Source organism: Salmo salar, chromosome 03 (assembly GCF_965601325.2).
Source record: "Salmo salar chromosome 03, fSalSal1, whole genome shotgun sequence".
NCBI classification, from domain to species: domain Eukaryota; kingdom Metazoa; phylum Chordata; class Actinopteri; order Salmoniformes; family Salmonidae; genus Salmo; species Salmo salar.
In genome coordinates, this window is record NC_138293.1 from 14266913 (window position 1) to 14286023 (window position 19111).

The following is a 19111-nucleotide window of genomic DNA, read 5'->3' on the forward strand; positions in this document are numbered from 1 at the left end:
TTTCAGATAGTGTCTGGGACGCACGAACAAAACGCCGCTATTCGGATATAACGATGGATTATTTTGGACCAAACCAACATTTGTTATTGAAGTAGCAGTCCTGGGAGTGCATTCTGATGAAGACAACAAAAGGTAATCAAACTTTTATAATAGTAAACCTGATATTGGTGAGTCCTAAACTTGCCGGGTGTCTAAATAGCTAGCCCGTGATGCCTGGGCTATGTACTTAGAATATTGCAAAATGTGCTTTCACCAAAAAGCTATTTTAAAATCGGACATATCGAGTGCATAGAGGAGTTCTGTATCTATAATTCTTAAAATAATTGTTATGCTTTTTGTGAACGTTTATCGTGAGTAATTTAGTAAATTCACCGGCAGTGTTCGGTGGGAATGCTAGTCACATGCTAATGTAAAAAGCTGGTTTTTGATATAAATATGAACTTGATTGAACAAAACATGCATGTATTGTATAACATAATGTCTTAGGGTTGTCATCTGATGAAGATCATCAAAGGTTAGTGCTGCATTTAGCTGTCTTCTGGGTTTTTGTGACATTATATGCTAGCTTGAAAAATGGGTGTCTGATTATTTCTGGCTTGGTACTCTGCTGACATAATCAAATGTTTTGCTTTCATTGTAAAGCCTTTTTGAAATCGGACAGTGTGGTTAGATTAACGAGAGTCTTGTCTTTAAATAGCTGTAAAATAGTCATATGTTTGAGAAATTGAAGTAATAGCATTTCAAACGTTTTGAAAATCGCGCCACAGGATTGAACTGGCTGTTACGTAGGTGGGACGAATTCGTCCCGCCTAGCCCAGAGAGGTTAAACAGCGTTTGACATGCTTCTAAGTACGGTAATACATTTTGATTTTTTTGTCTCGAAATGCGCTCGCGCATTACCCTTTGGATAGTGAGCTGAACGCACGAACAAAACGGAGGTATTTGGGCATAACTATGGATTATTTTGAAAAAAAACTACATTTCTTGTGGAAGTAGCAGTCCTGGGAGTGCATTCTGACGAAGATCAGCAGGGTAATGCAATTTTTCTAATACTAATTTTGAGTTTAGTGTGCGCCGAAGTTGGCGGGTGTCAAAATAGCTAGCCGTGATGGCTGAGCTATGTACTCAGAATATTTAAAAATGTGCTTTCGCCGAAAAGCTATTTTAAAATCTGACATAGCGATTGCATAAAGGAGTTCTGTATCTATAATTCTTAAAATAATTGTTATGTATTTTGTCAACGTTTATGATGAGTAATTTAGTAAATTCACCGGAAGTTTTTCGGTGGGGATACATTTTCTGAACATCACACGCCAATGTAAAAAGCTGTTTTTTGATATAAATATGAACTTGATTGAACAAAACATGCATGTATTGTATAACATAATGTCCTAGGAGTGTCATCTGATGATGATCATCAAAGGTTAGTGCTTCATTTAGCTGTGTTTTGGGTTTCTGTGACATATATGCTTGCTTGGAAATTGGCTGTGTGATTATTTTGGGCTATGTACACTCCTAACATAATCTAATGTTTTGCTTTCGCTGTAAAGCCTTTTTGAAATCGGACAATGTGGTTAGATTAACGAGAGTCTTATCTTTAAAATGGTGTAAAATAGTCGTATGTTTGAAAAATCGAAATTATTGCATTTTTGAGGTTTTTGTATTTCGCGCCACGCTGTTCCACTGGCTGTTGAATAGAGTGGGACGGTCACGTCCCACTAGCCCAGAGAGGTTAACTAACCTCCAGACAAGCTTCAATGCCATGCAACTCTCCTTCCGTGGCCTCCAACTGCTCTTAAATGCAAGTAAAACTAAATGCATGCTCTTCAACCGATTGCTGCCCGCACCTGCCCGCCCGTCCAGCATCACTACTCTGGACGGTTCTGACTTAGAATATGTGGACAACTACAAATACCTAGGTGTCTGGTTAGACTGTAAACTCTCTTTCCAGACTCACATTAAACTTCTCCAATCCAAAATTAAATCTAGAATCGGCTTCCTATTTCGCAACAAAGCAACCTTCACTCATGCTACCAAACATACCCTTGTAGAACTGACGAATTTACCGATCCTCGACTTCCGCGATGTCATTTACAAAATAGCGTCCAACACTCTACTCAACAAATTGGATGCAGTCTACAACAGTGCCATCCGTTTTGTCAGCAAAGCCCCATATCCTACCCACCACTGTGACCTGTACACTCTCGTTGGCTGGCCCTCGCTTCATTCTCATCGCCAAACCCACTGGCTCCAGGTCATCTACAAGTCTCTGCTAGGTAAAGCTCTGCCTTATCTCAGCTCACTGGTCACCATAGCAGCACCCACCCGTAGTACACGGTCCAGCATATATATCTCACTGGTCACCCCCAAAGCCAATTCTTCCTTTGGCCACCTCTCCTTACAGTTCTCTGCTGCCAATGACTGGAACGAACTGCAAAAATCACTAAAGCTGGAGACTCTTATCTCCCTCACTAGTTTTAAGCACCAGCTGTCAGAGCAGCTCACAGATCACCGCACCTGTACATAGCCCATCTGTAAATAGCCCATCAAACTACCTCATCCCAATACTGTATTTATTTATCTATCTTGCTCCTTTGCACCCCAGTATCTCTACTTACACATTCATCTTCTGCACATTCTACCATTCCAGTGTTTAATTGCTATATTGTAATTACTTTGCCACCATGGGCTATTTACTGCCTTACCTCCCTTATCCGACCTCATTTGCACATGCTGTATATATACTTTTTCTACTGTATTATTGATTGTATGTTTGTTTATTCCATGTGTAACTCTGTGTTGCTGTATGTGTCGAACTGCTTTGCTTTATCTTGGCCAGGTCACAGTTGCAAATGAGAACTTGTTCTCAACTAGCCTACCTGGTTAAATAAAGGTAGGCTAGGGCTACCCCTAGTGGTGGTATATAGTCTTTGCAGTCTTTGACTTCAAATCAAATTGTATTAGTCACAAATACAACAGGTGTAGACCTTACAGAGAAATGCTTACTTACAAGCCACTTACCAGCAATGCATTAGAATTTTTTGGGATAAGAATAAGAAATAAAAGTAATAAGTAATGTGTTCTGCAGTCAGGTCATTCAGTGGGACAGAGGAGTATTGTATAGAGCTGATTCTCCCCCAGGCTCCTCTTCCTACTGTGGGACCCTCGAGACCCTCCAGGGAATCTCTTCCCCTGCTTTGAGCCCATCACCTCCCTACCTGACTGAATGAACACCACCCATAGAATCTATTCTAATTAAATTACAGCAGTGCTCCTATGTCACTTCAACTAAACTGCTTCAACTCAGCGACACAGCCTTTCAATCAAATTTGTTTTGCTCCCCCTGAAGTATCCCGTCATGTGCAGTTGATCAATATCTCAACAACGTCTTGTGGATAGACCAATTACCCTCAGGGGTACTAATACCACAGGTTGAGAAACGTTGCTTTAGAAGTGGGAACCTAACTGGTTGTATGCTGGTCAGGGGGGCCTGCACTCTGGGGTAGCTGTCCTGGTTGTAGTCCTTGGCCAGGTTGGTCCAGGAGGCCTGGATGGTGGTCCTACTCTGCTCCATGAGCCTGGAAAACAGGGAGTACATGGCTTTGTGGATCTCCTCTCTGCCCTCTCTCTCCAGGGTCACCTATCGGTGGTCAGAGCAAAACATTTATCAGTCATACAATGTTCCATGTAGAAAATGGTACAGTGAAACATAGACAGATTTTTAAAGAGATAAAGAATAAGATATTGATGATCTACAAGGTAATCTCTGCACCCAGAATACAATCGGTCCACTAACCCATAGAGCAGTGGAAAGGGATCATCGATTGCCATGGAGATGTCTGTGCAGAAATTCTTGAGCTGTGAACACGATTCAGAATCCCAGAAACCTCGACTCTGGACATGGCTCACAGTTAGCATAAATAGTAAGGTGTTTATTAATACTTGAGTTTAAGCTAGAGATATGTTTTATTGCATGGGCTGCATCTCAATCCACCGCATCCACCTATGCCGCAGAACTACAGTACTGTTTGTCTAATGTTCCAACTTTTGTCTGTAGCATCCGAACCATTTGGGCTACAAACTAATATGACCCCACTGTAGAAAGTGGAGACTGTCACAAACACAATGGTGTTCACGTGACTCATCTGAAGGTAACCCAAATGAATGGAAGTATGGAGGCAGTTTTGTGGCAACAAAAATAAGGGGTTAAAACTTCTTCGGGATCGGTGTTCCTTCCACGGGACGGTTGAGCTAATGTAGGCTAATGTGATTAGCATGAGGTTGTAAGTAACAAGAACAATTCCCAGGACATAGACATATCTGATATTTGCAGAAAGCTTAAATTCTTGTTAATCTAACTGCACTGTCCAATCTATTACAGTGAAATAATACCATGCTATTGTTTGAGGAGAGTGCACAGTTGTGAACATGAAAAGTTATTAATAAACAAATTAGGCACATTTGAGCAGTCTTGATACAACATTTTGAACAGAAATGCAATGGTTCATTGGATCAGTCTAAAACTTTGCACATACACTGCTGCCATCTAGTGGCCAAAATCTAAATTGCAGTTGGGCTGGAATAATACATTATGGCCTTTCTCTTGCATTTCGAAGATGATGGTTCAACAGAAAATACAAAAGAATGGTTGTTTTTTTCTTTGTATTATCTTTTACCAGACCTATTGTGTTATATTCTCCTACATTTCCACAAACTTCAAAGTGTTTCCTTTCAAATGGTACCAAGAATATGCATATCCTTGCTTCAGGGCCTGAGTTGCAGGCAGTTAGATTTGGGTATGTCATTTTAGGCAAAAATTGAAACACTTCTTAGGGATAGGCGTTCCGTCAATGGGGCAGTTGTAAATCATGTAGCGTCGTGTGTCATGATCGCACATTTTAGAGAAACAACAAATGTCGGTTCATATAAGTGTCTTATATTGGCTGAAAGCATACATTCTTGTTAATATAACTGCACTGTCCAATTTACAGTAGCTATTACTGCGAAAAAATTCCATGCTATTGTTTGAGGAGAGCTCAAAACAACAAAACACTTTTTTCACCGCAACAGCTTTGATAAATTCACCTCTGAAGGTGAAATGTGTACTTACATTCTGAAATCTTGCTCTGATTTATCATCCCAAGGGTCCCAGAGATAACATGAATTGTAGTTTTGTTAGACAAAATCCTTTTTCATATTCTAAAAAGGTGTCTGTGAAAATCTAACCCTAAACGTTGTTTCAACCAGTCAAATTACGTTTGTATTTATTCTTCAGAGATCCTAGAACGTAACCAGACTTCACTATATCATTAGGAGTGTAGTATATCCTATAGGACATCAAATTTGGTCAGAGAGCGACGCCTTCATTGCGCGCCGATGACACGGGCGGTCTTCACTTGATTGACTAACACTTTGTCAAATAAGCACCAATCGGAGTGAAACAAAGCTTGCTAGATAGCCAATGAGCTGGGCTTTACGGAAGTATGTGTATCTGTCGCACAACCCCATATCTGTCACACAATTTTGCTGCTAACCTTGTGCGACAGCAAGCTTTTTCCTTTTGGACAAAAATGGCAAGAATATGGAGAGTTATGAAGTTATGAAAACTGGGTGTTTTGCAAATGGTAGCCATTTACAATATGGCTACTAATACTGTAAAAGCTAAATCAAAGTCCAAATATACAGATTTAACAATATTCTTGCAGAAAAATGTAATGTAAATGTAAACGTGTCCTTCACGATTTGGCCAAATGTACCTGGGTGACTTCACACTAAATGTCATGTAGCTTGCTCATACTTCAAGTTATCAGTCTGAAACTTTGCACAAACACTGCTGCCCTCTTGTGGACACCATCGGAATTACAACTAGAGTGATGGCTATATTTGGGACCTTTCGGGACCTTTCTGTTGCATTTCAAAGATAAATCAATCAATCAAATGTATTTAAAAAGCCCTTCTTACATCAGCCGATGTCACAAAGTGCTGTACAGAAACCCAGCCTAAAACCCCATACAGCAAGCAATGCAGGTGTAGAAGCACGGTGGCTAGGAAAAACATAGAAATAAATATCCCTATAAAAGGCCAGAACCTAGGAAGAAACCTAGAGAGGAACCAGGCTATGAGGGATGGCCAGTCCTCTTCTGGCTGTGCCGGGTGGCGATTATAACAGAACATGGCCAAGATGTTCAAATGTTCATAGATGAACAGCAGGCTCAAATAATAATAATCACAGTGGTTGTCGAGGGTGCAACAGGTCAGCACCTCAGGAGTAAATATCAGTTGGCTTTTCATAGCCAATCATTCAGAGTATCTCTACCACTCCTGCTGTCTCTAGAGAGTTGAAAACTGCGGTTCTGGGACAAGTAGCACATCCGGTGAACAGGTCAGGGTTCCATAGCCACAGGCAGAGCAGTTGAACCTGGAGCAGCAGCACGACCAGGTGGACTGGGGAAAGCAGGGAGTCATCAGGCCACGTAGTCCTGAGGCATGGTCCTAGGGCTCAGGTTCTCCGAGAGAGTGAAACAAAGAAATAGAGAAAGAGAGAAAGAAAGAGAGAAAAAGAGAGAAAAAGAGAGAGCATACTTAAATTCACACAAGCCACCGGAGAAGACAGGAGAAATACTCCAGATATAACAGACTGACCATAGCCCCCCGACACATAAACTACTGAGGCATAAATACTGGAGGCTGAGATGGTAGATTTTTTTTTTTTTTAACGGTTGTTTTTTTCTTTGTATTTTCTTCTACCAGATCATTTGTGTTGTATTCTCCTACATTCAATTATATTCTCCTACATTCAATTCACATTTTCCATAAACTTCAAAGTGTTTCCTTTCAAATGGTACCATGAATACGCATATCCTTGCTTCAGGGCCTGAGCTACAGGCAGTTAGATTTGAAAATTGAAAAAAAAGGGCTATCCCCAAGTTAAAATAATTCCATATCTAAGTTTATAATATAAGGATCTATATCTTACTAATCATTTACATTTTCATCATTTCACAGACACTCTTTTCCGGAGCGACTTACAGGAACATTTAAGGTTAAGTGCCTTGCTCACGGGCACAGACAGATTTTTCATTTAGTCTGCTTGGGGATTTGAACCAGCAAGCTTTCAGTTACTGGCCCAATGCTCCTAACTGCTGGGCTATCTGCCACCCTAATTAATAACCATTAATACATATTTTAAAAGTTGTTTAACTGTCGATATATATTATGATTAATGAATGATGAGAAAGCTATTTATAAATCACTCATATACGGTTTATTGCTGAATGTTATTAAAAAGTTTTACAGAGTAGTGAAATGATTTCAGGAAGTACTTAATCAAACAGCAGGACTTCCTGCACTACACACACTAACAGAGTGGTTCTCATGCACACTGCAGGAACAGACCTTCCTGTACTGGGGTGGTAACTGGACGTAGAAGTATTGAGGGGACTGGAGTAAACAGGATGTACAGGGTCTAAAGAGACTTGAACTAGCTGGGAGCCACAAGTCATCATGGTTATCTTGCTGGTCCCCACACTGAAGATTGTCCTCCTCTTAGGTGAGTACATCAGACTGAATGAACACATCTCCAGTGACTCCTCTCTATAGTTTGATACATTTGGTTATAACATTTTACAGTGTAACTCACTTCACTCACTGATAATGTTGTTAGATAAAGGGGAGGGGACACTGAGGAACACAAGGTCCAGTATGTACTGATGGATGTGAAGGATCACCAGTGGTGTACCAGACCAGAATCCACTCTTACAATATGTGAAATGGAAGCTGGGGTGTTTGTACTGTTTGTAATGAGACTGTTGGTGTGTCCTACAGCTGCTGTGTGGAGTGTGTGTACAGCAGAGTTGATCACAGTGGAAGGATATGAGGGGGGCAAAGCAGAGATCAGATGCCCCTATAGAGAGGAGTGGAGGAGCCACCATAAGTACCTCTGTAAAGGGGATTGTTCTCTTTATTATAAAGACAAAGTTATTAAGACTGAGGCGGGGGTAAACAGCACTTCTAGAGGGAGATACTCTCTGAAGGACATCAGAGAGGAAAGTGTCTTCCTTGTAACCATCACTGACTTGACATTAGATGATGCTGGGAGATACTGGTGTGGAGAGGAAACAGCCAAATGGAAACCAGATCACTACGTTGAAATCAACCTTATTGTCTCTGAAGGTACTGTAAACCTTTCATTCTCATTTTCAAAACTTTAGCACTTCCAAACTAAACATATTATAATACACATTCCTAATCAAGCTTCTGCACTTGTCCTGAATCCTAACTTGAGATCCCTGCACATTAGTAAATTTTTATCCACATTATTCAGTGACACAATGCATGAGTTTTGTACATGTTGACTTAAAGGGGCAATCTGTGATTGCTACATGCTGTACTTTTAAATTATTTATATTTGCCCATTGATTCTTGAAGAATATAACTTATAAATGCCTCATGAGCTTAGTTAAACCGTCATAACCCACTAAAACTCAAAATATACTTGTTTTACTCCATTTTTTGTAACCAATGTAATTCTTAACATAAACACTGTAAAGACTCAAACCATGTTTAAAACTACAATGTTGATCTCGTGGATGGTCAGTCCTTGCATCTATAGCTCTGTTTATAAATGTTAGTGGTTAAATTTCTCCAGCCCAAACCCTCAGCTGTTTACCAAAAACAGTGATGGGGTGCCGACTTTGTTGTTTGATCTGCAGATTTTCCCTTTAAGGGAACTGCATCTCAACAAGATTCCACCCTAAATGAGGCCAGGTCATTCAACTTTCATGAACAATGTGATCAAACACACCACACAGATCACATCATTAATACATTAGACAAGGAAGTTAGATGTGTTTAAAATGACAGATTGGTGTTGTGCGAACCTTACTGAAGTGACAGGCTGTGAAGAACTGTCAGTCTCCATCCATTGTGTGTATGAAGAAAAGCATGAAAACAATGACATGTAAAAGTGACAACCAAAAGCCAGTACTGGAGGTTCTAACTGTTCGACAACAAGACAGTCAGCGTTGTCATCACCAGCCTAATCCAAGAGGATGCTGGGAGATGTCTCTGTGGCGTGCAGAACAACCACACTCTTCATACCCCGTCAGCAGTCCAGCTAGATATCAAGAGTAAGGGTCCTGTTGCATGAGCCTGCTCTGCATTGTGAGACAGATTGATCAGGACAAAACGTAACTTTCTGTGTGATGTATTGCATGTTTATACGTCTGTCTCGGATTCAGAAACCTGCCAGTATTACTCAGTCTTCAGCTGTTGTATATTTAGGGTATTTGCTTCTGTGTATGAGAGAGAGATGTGGATATTTAAATGACAACTACAATATCTGCACAGGAAGAGCAGAAACCACACTTCCTGCTATGCATCTGCCAGTGAGTGTATTGGTCAGGGTACATTTACATTTCAGTCAATTCAGGAAGTATACAGAAATTCAGCTTCTCTTTAATGCTTATCATTAACCATGCTTCCATCCAGTTTTTATGCGAGTAAAGTTGTACCATATGACAAAAAGAAAAATCAGGACAGATGTGATGGAAACAGGAAGTGTCAGTACAATTTTATAAATGCTGACAGATAATTTGTTCTTTCGACATGGTTGGGTCTTTTTGTCGGTAAAATTAATTTTGCGAGAAATAGCAGTGGAAACACCTTTATGCACTAACATTTATTTAATAAACATCATATCGAAGTAAACTAGGAGACAATCAGATATTCTCACACTTATCCATAATAATCTCATAGTGTATACTAGTCTACGCAGTACCCTCACAGCCGACTATCTTTGAGCTGTTGGCTAGAGCACACATGCCAAGTCCAGAGGTGAAACATTCGCTATATAACGCAGCAGTTTTTGGGAAAACTATTGGTGGAGTTGAAAATGAGATGGAAACACATTGAACTTCAGATTTTTATTCTGTACATGAAAACTGAAGCGAAAAAGTACATTTTGTGTGAAGTACATCATCACGTTCCGCAACAAGTTTGTTAATAAGTGGAAACCACTTATTCTTTATGCAGATTTTATAATATTTGCATGAAAATCTGTCACCAATTGGAGGGAAACCTAGATAAAGACAAGTCATTTTGGAATTTGGTTTACTTCCTGAATTGACTGTAGTTGAAATGACCCCAACCCGGGTAGTATTTGAGTAATTTCACCTGTCACACACTCAAGCATACTATATGTGTCTCTTTCTCTCCCTCTAAAACCCAGTTTCACCAGCTCTATCATCACCATCACCCATATCCATGTCTTCACCATCACCCATATCCATGTCTTCACCATCACCCTCATCCATGTCTTCACCATCACCCTCATCCATGTCTTCACCATCACCCTCATCACACAACAGATCTGGTGAATAAACAATGAGCCTTTTTACACTATGCTAGTTTGTAAACACATTTTGGAAGTGTAAAGACACAGATCTGGGGTCAAATCTGACTTTGGAATCAGATTCCCAGGGTCTAAAGAGACTTGAACTAGTTGGGAGCCACAAATCATCATGGTTATCCTGCTGGTCCTCACACTGAAGATTGTCCTCCTCTTAGGTGACTACATCTGTCACGTTCGTCTAAAGGAGTAGACCAAGGCGCAGCGTTCTTAGAGTTCCACATGTTTAATAAATATGAAACTCACCAAAACAATACAGACGAAGCGTGAAGTTCTGGCCTGCTCACAGGCAGCCACACAAACACAAGATCCCACAAAGCACAGGTGGGAAAAGGCTGCCTAAGTATGATTCCTAATCAGAGACAACGATAGACAGCTGCCTCTGATTAGGAACCATACTTGGCCCAAAACAAAGAAATACAAAAACATAGAAAAAGGAACATAGAACGCCCACCCTAGTCACACCCTGGCCTAACCAAAATAGAGAACAAAACCCTCTCTATGGCCAGGGTGTGACAACATCAGACTGAATGAACACATCTGCAGGTATTGTGGGACACTATTGTGGGACACATACCAAAACTATGTCTCTCCGAAAGCACATGTCCCTGCAAGAATAACTTTAATACCAGTACACAGCATTTGTAGTGTTAGCTAACTGAAGAATTAAACTCTTTAAAAATATCAACACATTTGTGAATTGATGCCTAATTCAAGTGTGCAATATGGTTTAGATGAGAATCTCCTGTATAGTTTGAACAGCTAGCCTTCTTTTGTCAGTCTACATACGGTGGTGTATACAGGTGTATACAGTATGCTAATAGCTGCACCCAGACATGAAGCATGAATGTTGGCCACCACATCCAAGGCTAATGTCAGGACAGGATGTAAACAGAAAAGTTACACATCTGATGTGGAACAGAGGCAGATCTTACTTCACATATTAGTGTAAAAGGCCCTATGTAAGTTGAACAGAAGTGCTGATTGTAAAGTATGTGTTCTAATGGTACTGTTTGTGTCTGTGTTCTGATACATCAGTGGTCATCATAGTATCTGGGATTCTGGTCATGCTGCTATTGGTGCTTGTGGTCAGCCTGCTCATAGTCTATAGATGGAAACTCAACCAGGAAACAGGTGGGTAACAATCCCTCTCACACACACACAAGGGGAAGTTACTCACACCCCGTCTTCATTTCAAAGAAAACATTTGCATATACAATCCTCCTTTGACCCTGGTTGAGAAATAAAGGTCTCATTGTGAACAGGGCTCTGAAAACCACCTGAACAGACTGCTGCAGCCCAATAGTGTGAATTGTATGACACTCTGTGTACGTGTGTGTTGTGTTCCACAGCTGAGTCCTCAGCACCCAGGGTGAACACAGACACTAGGATCAACAGAGAGGTCAGTGTGTGTGCGCGGGCCTGTTTGTTTGACTGAGTGTGTGTGTGTGTGTGTGTGTGTGTGTGTGTGTGTGTGTGTGTGTGTGTGTGTGTGTGTGTGTGTGTGTGTGTGTGTGTGTGTGTGTGTGTGTGTGTGGGAAAGAGAGAGAGAGAGATCATGTTCTAATCTATGTAAAAAACTGGGTGGTTTGAGCTCTGAATGCTGATTGGCTGACAGCCATGATACACAGACACTAGGAACACAGACACTAGGATCAACAGAGAGGTCAGTGTGTGTGCGGGCCTGTGTGTTTGACTGACTGAGTGTGTGTGTGTGTGTGTGTGTGTGTGTGTGTGTGTGTGTGTGTGTGTGTGTGTGTGTGTGTGTGTGTGTGTGTGTGTGTGTGTGTGTGTGTGTGGGAAAGAGAGAGAGAGAGATCATGTTCTAATCTATGTAAAAAACTGGGTGGTTTGAGCTCTGAATGCTGATTGGCTGACAGCCATGGTTTTTCAGAGCGCATACCGTGGGTATAACAAAACAATTATTTTTACTGCTATAAATATGTTGGGTCCCAGTTTATAATGGCAATAAGGGACCTCAGGGGTTTGAGGTATATGGCCAATATATCACGGCTAAGGGCTGTATCCAGGCACTCCGCGTTGCGTTGTGCGAAAGAACAGCCCTTTGACCAGCCCTTTACCATGGTATATAGACCCCCTCGTGCCTTATTGCTTAATTCTTTCCTCCCTCATTATGTCCTCCTGTCCCTCTCCTCCAGTGTTGTCATGGTGATCGTGACTATGAGGAGATAAAGGACCGCCCGCTACTGTCCAGCTCAGGTGGTGAGACCACCACCATCTACTCCACCGCCAATTTACCCACAAGCCCTTCTGACTCTCTCAACTACGCCAGCGTCAACTTCCACAAGAACCCCAGCTGCCCCAATGAAGCCACTGCCGCCATCACTAAAGAGGGCACTTCTGGTGACTATGCCACTGTCAACGTCAGTCAAAACCCTGCCTACTCTACTGTCAATCATCCACACAGCTCCTCTGAGGCTCCTCCCATCTACTCCACATTGAGCATAACCAGAGACACCTGAGTCACTGACAACCAATCACGAGGGACATACACACATTGGCAACCAATCATAAGTGACATATTATTATAATAGTTATAACTATATGTTCCACCGACAGCCTCTGTTTTTAGAAAACAGCTGCATGATCAGGGCCTGAGTTCCTGATAGCGATGGAACTTAGGCTTACGAGTGTTTTAACGATGTGTGGTTCCTACAACAGCCGAAGATGTAACCTGCGTTTCCCACGCAGCTAGAACGTTCGCTAAGTGATTAATTGGACCATATGTTGATACTGATAGGATGGAAAGAAAGGCAGTGTCACTTCCTCCATTCAAATCTTATCTTGGCATTAGAATTATTGCACAATATTGACGACTGTTCAGCTCCTAGAGAGATATACTGAACAAAGAAATAAACGCAACATGCAACAATTTCAAAGATTTTACTGAGTTACAGTTCATTTACAGAAATAAGCCAATTGAAAGAAACGCATTAGGCCCTAATCTATAGATTTCACATGACTGGGCTGCGGCGCAGCCATGGGTGGGCCTGGGAGGGCATAGGCCCACCCACTTGGGAGCCAGGTCCACCCAGTGCGGAGCCACGCCCAGCCAATCAGAATGAGTTTCTCCACAAAAGGGTTTATTACAGACAGAAATACTCCTCAGGGATGTGATCAAACTTGCGCACAAAATATGAGAGAAATAAGCTTTTTGTACATATGTGTCACGCTTGTCGTCGGTTAAAGAGGACCAAAACGCAGCAGGTATGTGAATGCTCATCTCGACGTTTTAATGAATACAAAATGAACACCAAAATAACAAACAGAAATAACGATTGACTGACAGTCTGCAAGGCACAAGGCTAACACAGAACAATCACCCACCAATAACAAACACAAACACACCCTAATATATGGGACTCTCAATCAAAGGCAGATAGACAACACCTGCCTTCAACTGAGAGTCCCAACCCCAATTAACCAAACATAGAAACAGACATACTAGACTAAACATAGAATACCTGAAAACCAAACAGTGCCCAAAAACCCCGGAATACTTAAACCAAATGCCCCTTCAACAAAACACACCACCCCGAACCACATAAAACGAATACCCTCTGCCACGTCCTGACCAAACTACAATACCAATTAACCTTATACTGGCCAGGACGTGACAGGACCCCCCCCTTAAAGGTGCTAACCCCGGAAGCACCTTAACAAAAATAACCCCAAGCAACACCAAAAATAAAAATTCCCCCTTACTAAAGGGAGGGAAGGGAGGGTGGCTGCCGTCAACGACGGCACTGTGCTACACCCCCCCTCCCCAACCGACCTATCTCTGGAGGTGGCTCCGGCTCAGGCCGTTCCAGGCTGTCGGGGCAGTCTGGCAGCTCGGGACAGTCCGGGCAGTCTGGCAACTCGGGACAGTCCGGGCAGTCTGGCAACTCGGGACAGTCTGGCAACCCGGGACAGTCCGGGCAGTCTGGCAACTCGGGACAGTCCGGCAACTCGGGACAGTCCGGGCAGTCTGGCAACTCGGGACAGTCCCGGCAGTCTGGCAACTCGGGACAGTCCGGGCAGTCTGGCAACTCGGGACAGTCTGGCAACTCGGGACAGTCGGGGCAGTCTGGCAACTCGGGACAGTCTGGCAACTCGGGACAGTCCGGGCAGTCTGGCAACTCGGGACAGTCTGGCAACTCGGGACAGTCGGGGCAGTCTGGCAACTCGGGACAGTCTGGCAACTCGGGACAGTCCGGGCAGTCTGTCAACTCGGGACAGTCCGGCAACTCGGGACAGTCCGGGCAGTCTGGCAACTCGGGACAGTCTGGCAACTCGGGACAGTCCGGGCAGTCTGGCAACTCGGGACAGTCCGGGCAGTCTGGCAACTCGGGACAGTCTGGCAACTCGGGACAGTCCGGGCAGTCTGGCAACTCGGGACAGTCCGGGCAGTCTGGCCACTCGGGACAGTCCGGGCAGTCTGGCCACTCGGGGCAGTCTGGGCAGTCAGGGCAGTCCGGCAGTTCAGGGCAGTCAGGCCACTCCGGCAGTTCAGGGCAGTCTGGCCACTCCGGCAGCTCCGACGACTGTTGACTGGCGGGCAGCTCCGACGACTGTTGACTGGCGGGCAGCTCCGACGACTGTTGACTGGCGGGCAGCTCCGACGACTGTTGACTGGCGGGCAGCTCCGACGACTGTTGACTGGCGGGCAGCTCCGATGACTGTTGACTGGCGGACAGCTCCGGTGACTGTTGACTGGCGTGGCTGGGTTTACGCACTTGAAGGCTAGTGTGGGGAGCGGGAACAGGACGAGTCGGACTGGGTTGACGCACTTCCGGGTCCGCACGAGAGACAGGAGCTGGAAACCCAGGGCTATGGAGGCGCACAGTCGGTCTTGATCTTACCTCCTGCACAACCCGTCTTGGCTGGATGGAACTAGTAGCCCTGTACGAGCGGGGTGCTGGTACAGGGCAGACTGGGCTGTGCAGGGGCCTGATGGTAGCCGTGCGTAGAGCGGGAGTTGGGTAGCCTGGTCCTCGGAGGCGTACCGGCGACCAGATGCGCTGCGCAGGCATCCTCCTACCAGGCTGGATGCCCGCTCTAGCACGGCACCTGCGAGGGGCTGGAACAACGCACACCGGACTGTGCGTGCGTATGGGTGAGATAGTGCGCTCCTCAGCGAAACATGGCGCTCTCCCCCCCATACGCTCCTCCATATAACCACGGGTAGCTGGCTTCCGGCTCTTCCTAGGCCTAGCCAAACTACCCGTGTGCCCCCCCAATTTTTTTTATTGGGGGTGCCTCTCGTGCTTCTCCCTCAGCGCGTCCATGGCCTCGTACCTCCGCCTCTCTGCCTTGGCTGCCTCAATTTCCCACTGCGGGCGGCGATAATCCCCAGCCTGGTGCCAAGGTCCGGCCCCGTCCAGAACTTCCTCCCAGGTCCACTTCTCCCGCCAGTCCAACTGGAAGTCCCTCTGCTTCTTCCTCTGCTGCTTGGTCCATAGTTGGTGGGTAATTCTGTCACGCTTGTCGTCGGTTAAAGAGGACCAAAACGCAGCAGGTATGTGAATGCTCATCTCAACGTTTTAATGAATACAAAATGAACACCAAAATAACAAACAGAAATAACGATTGACTGACAGTCTGCAAGGCACAAGGCTAACACAGAACAACACCCACCAATAACAAACACACCCTAATATATGGGACTCTCAATCAAAGGCAGATAGACAACACCTGCCTTCAACTGAGAGTCCCAACCCCAATTAACCAAACATAGAAACAGACATACTAGACTAAACATAGAATACCTGAAAACCAAACAGTGCCCAAAAACCCCGGGAATACTTAAACCAAATGCCCCTTCAACAAAACACACCACCCCGAACCACATAAAACGAATACCCTCTGCCACGTCCTGACCAAACTACAATACCAATTAACCTTATACTGGCCAGGACGTGACAATATGGAACATTTCTGGGCTCTTTTATTTTAGCTCATGAAACATGGGACCAACACTTTCCATGTTGTGTTTATATACACTGCTCAAAAAAATAAAGGGAACACTTAAACAACACAATGTAACTCCAAGTCAATCACACTTCTGTGAAATCAAACTGTCCACTTAGGAAGCAACACTGATTGACAATAAATTTCACATGCTGTTGTGCAAATGGAATAGACAACAGGTGGAAATTATAGGCAATTAGCAAGACACCCCCAATAAAGGAGTGGTACTGCAGGTGGTGACCACAGACCACTTCTCAGTTCCTATGCTTCCTGACTGATGTTTTGGTCACTTTTGAATGCTGGCGGTGCTTTCACTCTAGTGGTAGCATGAGACGGAGTCTACAACCCACACAAGTGGCTCAGGTAGTGCAGCTCATCCAGGATGGCACATCAATGCGAGCTGTGGCAAGAAGGTTTGCTGTGTCTGTCAGCGTAGTGTTCAGAGCATGGAGGCACTACCAGGAGACAGGCCAGTACATCAGGAGATGTGGAGGAGGCCGTAGGAGGGCAACAACCCAGCAGCAGGACCGCTACCTCCGCCTTTGTGCAAGGAGGAGCAGGAGAAGCACTGCCAGAGCCCTGCAAAATGACCTCCAGCAGGCCACAAATGTGCATGTGTCTGCTCAAACGGTCAGAAACAGACTCCATGAGGGTGGTATGAGGGCCCGACGTCCACAGGTGGGAGTTGTGCTTACAGCCCAACACCGTGCAGGACGTTTGGCATTTGCCAGAGAACACCAAGATTGGCAAATTCGCCACTGGCGCCCTGTGCTCTTCACAGATGAAAGCAGGTTCACACTGAGCACATGACAGACGTGACAGAGTCTGGAGACGCCGTGGAGAACGTTCTGCTGCCTGCAACATCCTCCAGCATGACCGGTTTGGCGGTGGGTCAGTCATGGTGTGGGGTGGCATTTCTTTGGGGGGCCGCACAGCCCTCCATGTGCTCGCCAGAGGTAGCCTGACTGCCATTAGGTACCGAGATGAGATCCTCAGACCCCTTGTGAGACCATATGCTGGTGCGGTTGGCCCTGGGTTCCTCCTAATGCAAGACAATGCTAGACCTCATGTGGCTGGAGTGTGTCAGCAGTTCCTGCAAGAGGAAGGCATTGATGCTATGGACTGGCCCGCCCGTTCCCCAGACCTGAATCCAATTGAGCACATCTGGGACATCATGTCTCGCTCCATCCACCAACGCCACGTTGCACCACAGACTGTCCAGGAGTTGGCGGATGCTTTAGTCCAGGTCTGGGAGGAGATCCCTCAGGAGACCATCCGCCACCTCATCAGGAGCATGCCCAGGCGTTGTAGGGAGGTCATACAGGCACGTGGAGGCCACACACACTACTGAGCCTCATTTTGACTTGTTTTAAGGACATTACATCAAAGTTGGATCAGCCTGTAGTGTGGTTTTCCACTTTAATTTTGAGTGTGACTCCAAATCTAGACCTCCATGTGTTGATAAATTGGATTTCCATTGATTATTTTTGTGTGATTTTGTTGTCAGCACATTCAACTATGTAAAGAAAAAAGTATTTAATAAGATTATTTCTTTCATTCAGATCTAGGATGTGTTGTTTAAGTGTTCCCTTTATTTTTTTGAGCAGTATATTTGTTCAGTATATTACCACGTATAGCTGCCTGCAAGTATTGTGGCGGCTACCCAATAACGATGCACAAAATCACAGCTTCATTTAGCGTTTTCAAGTGCAACTTTAGTAAAGATGGTTTTGGGAAACAGCTCAGAGATTTAACGATGCTCCTACGAAGGTTCTAACGATGAACTTAGTCTTAAGATGCTTTTGGGGAACCGGGCCCTTCTTCATGTCCTCACAATCAGATGTGTTACCCTGACTTCTCTCTTCCATCAGATATGTTTTCCTGACTTCTCTCTTCCATCAGATGTGTTACCCTGACTTCTATCTTCCATCAGGTGTGTTAACCTGACTTCTCTCTTCAACTTGTCTTAATGTTTATGTCATTTAATTGCATGTTAATATCTGCAGATAAATATTGGCTCACTATTTGGCAAGCACTGACAAGGCTATCACACCTTTTTGACCAAGGCATTATAACAGTCTATTAATGTTTTTTTTACAAATGTATAATTGATTAAATAACCATGAATGATGTATTTGGAAAGTCCTTATAAAGGGTGCCTTTAAAAACACCCCCTTTTAGCTTGGCCTTTAACCAGTGATTGTTTTAGACGTCCTCTGTGTTTTATGTTATTTTATTAATCCTTTTTACTGCTTCCTGTTTGCTTCTACTTTTTTATTTGATTGTTTTAATGTGAATTGTGTTGCGAGTTTCAATGAAATTTAAATTAAATGGGCAGTGGAGTTAACTTGATTTTTCATTTTTTATGATATTTCCACACTATGAGGTGGAAATAACACTCTGAAATTGTGAAAATTATGATAATGCCCTTTTTGTGTGAGAGCAGTTTGAAAAGAATGCCTGGAATTTCAGCCTGTTCATGATCACACAATCTGATCTGATTATAAGAGACCAATGACTGTTCATCAGTCAATCAATCAAATGTATTTATAAAGCCCTTTTTACATCAGCCGATGTCACAAAGTGCTGTACAGAAACCCGGCCTAAAACTCCAAACAGCAAGCACTACAGATGTAGACGCTCGATGGCTAGGAAAAACTCCCTAGAAAGGCAGGAACCCAGGAAGAAACCTAGAGAGGAACCAGGCTCTGAGGGGTAGCCAGTCCTCTT

At 43.9% G+C, this 19111-nt stretch overlaps 1 protein-coding gene across 1 annotated transcript; it reads left to right on the forward strand.

Moving 5' to 3' along the window:
- Positions 1-7377: 7377 nt before the first annotated feature.
- LOC106598868 (uncharacterized) lies at positions 7378-18728 on the forward strand. Its single transcript, XM_014189883.3, has 6 exons — positions 7378-7549; positions 7825-8172; positions 10229-10372; positions 11447-11542; positions 11761-11810; positions 12568-18728. Exons 1-6 carry the CDS (start codon positions 7504-7506, stop codon positions 12889-12891), a joined length of 1008 nt encoding a protein of 335 aa, XP_014045358.3. The 5' UTR covers positions 7378-7503; the 3' UTR covers positions 12892-18728.
- Positions 18729-19111: the final 383 nt, after the last annotated feature.

Excerpts from the sequence above, each read along its gene's own strand:
- LOC106598868 (XM_014189883.3), top strand. The coding sequence starts at position 7,504 with ATGGTTATCTTGCTGGTCCCCACACTGAAGATTGTCCTCCTCTTAG. Across the intron at positions 8,173-10,228 it reads CAACCTTATTGTCTCTGAAG|TTTCACCAGCTCTATCATCA; the intron begins GTACTGTAAACC and ends TCTAAAACCCAG. Across the intron at positions 11,811-12,567 it reads ACACTAGGATCAACAGAGAG|TGTTGTCATGGTGATCGTGA; the intron begins GTCAGTGTGTGT and ends CCTCTCCTCCAG.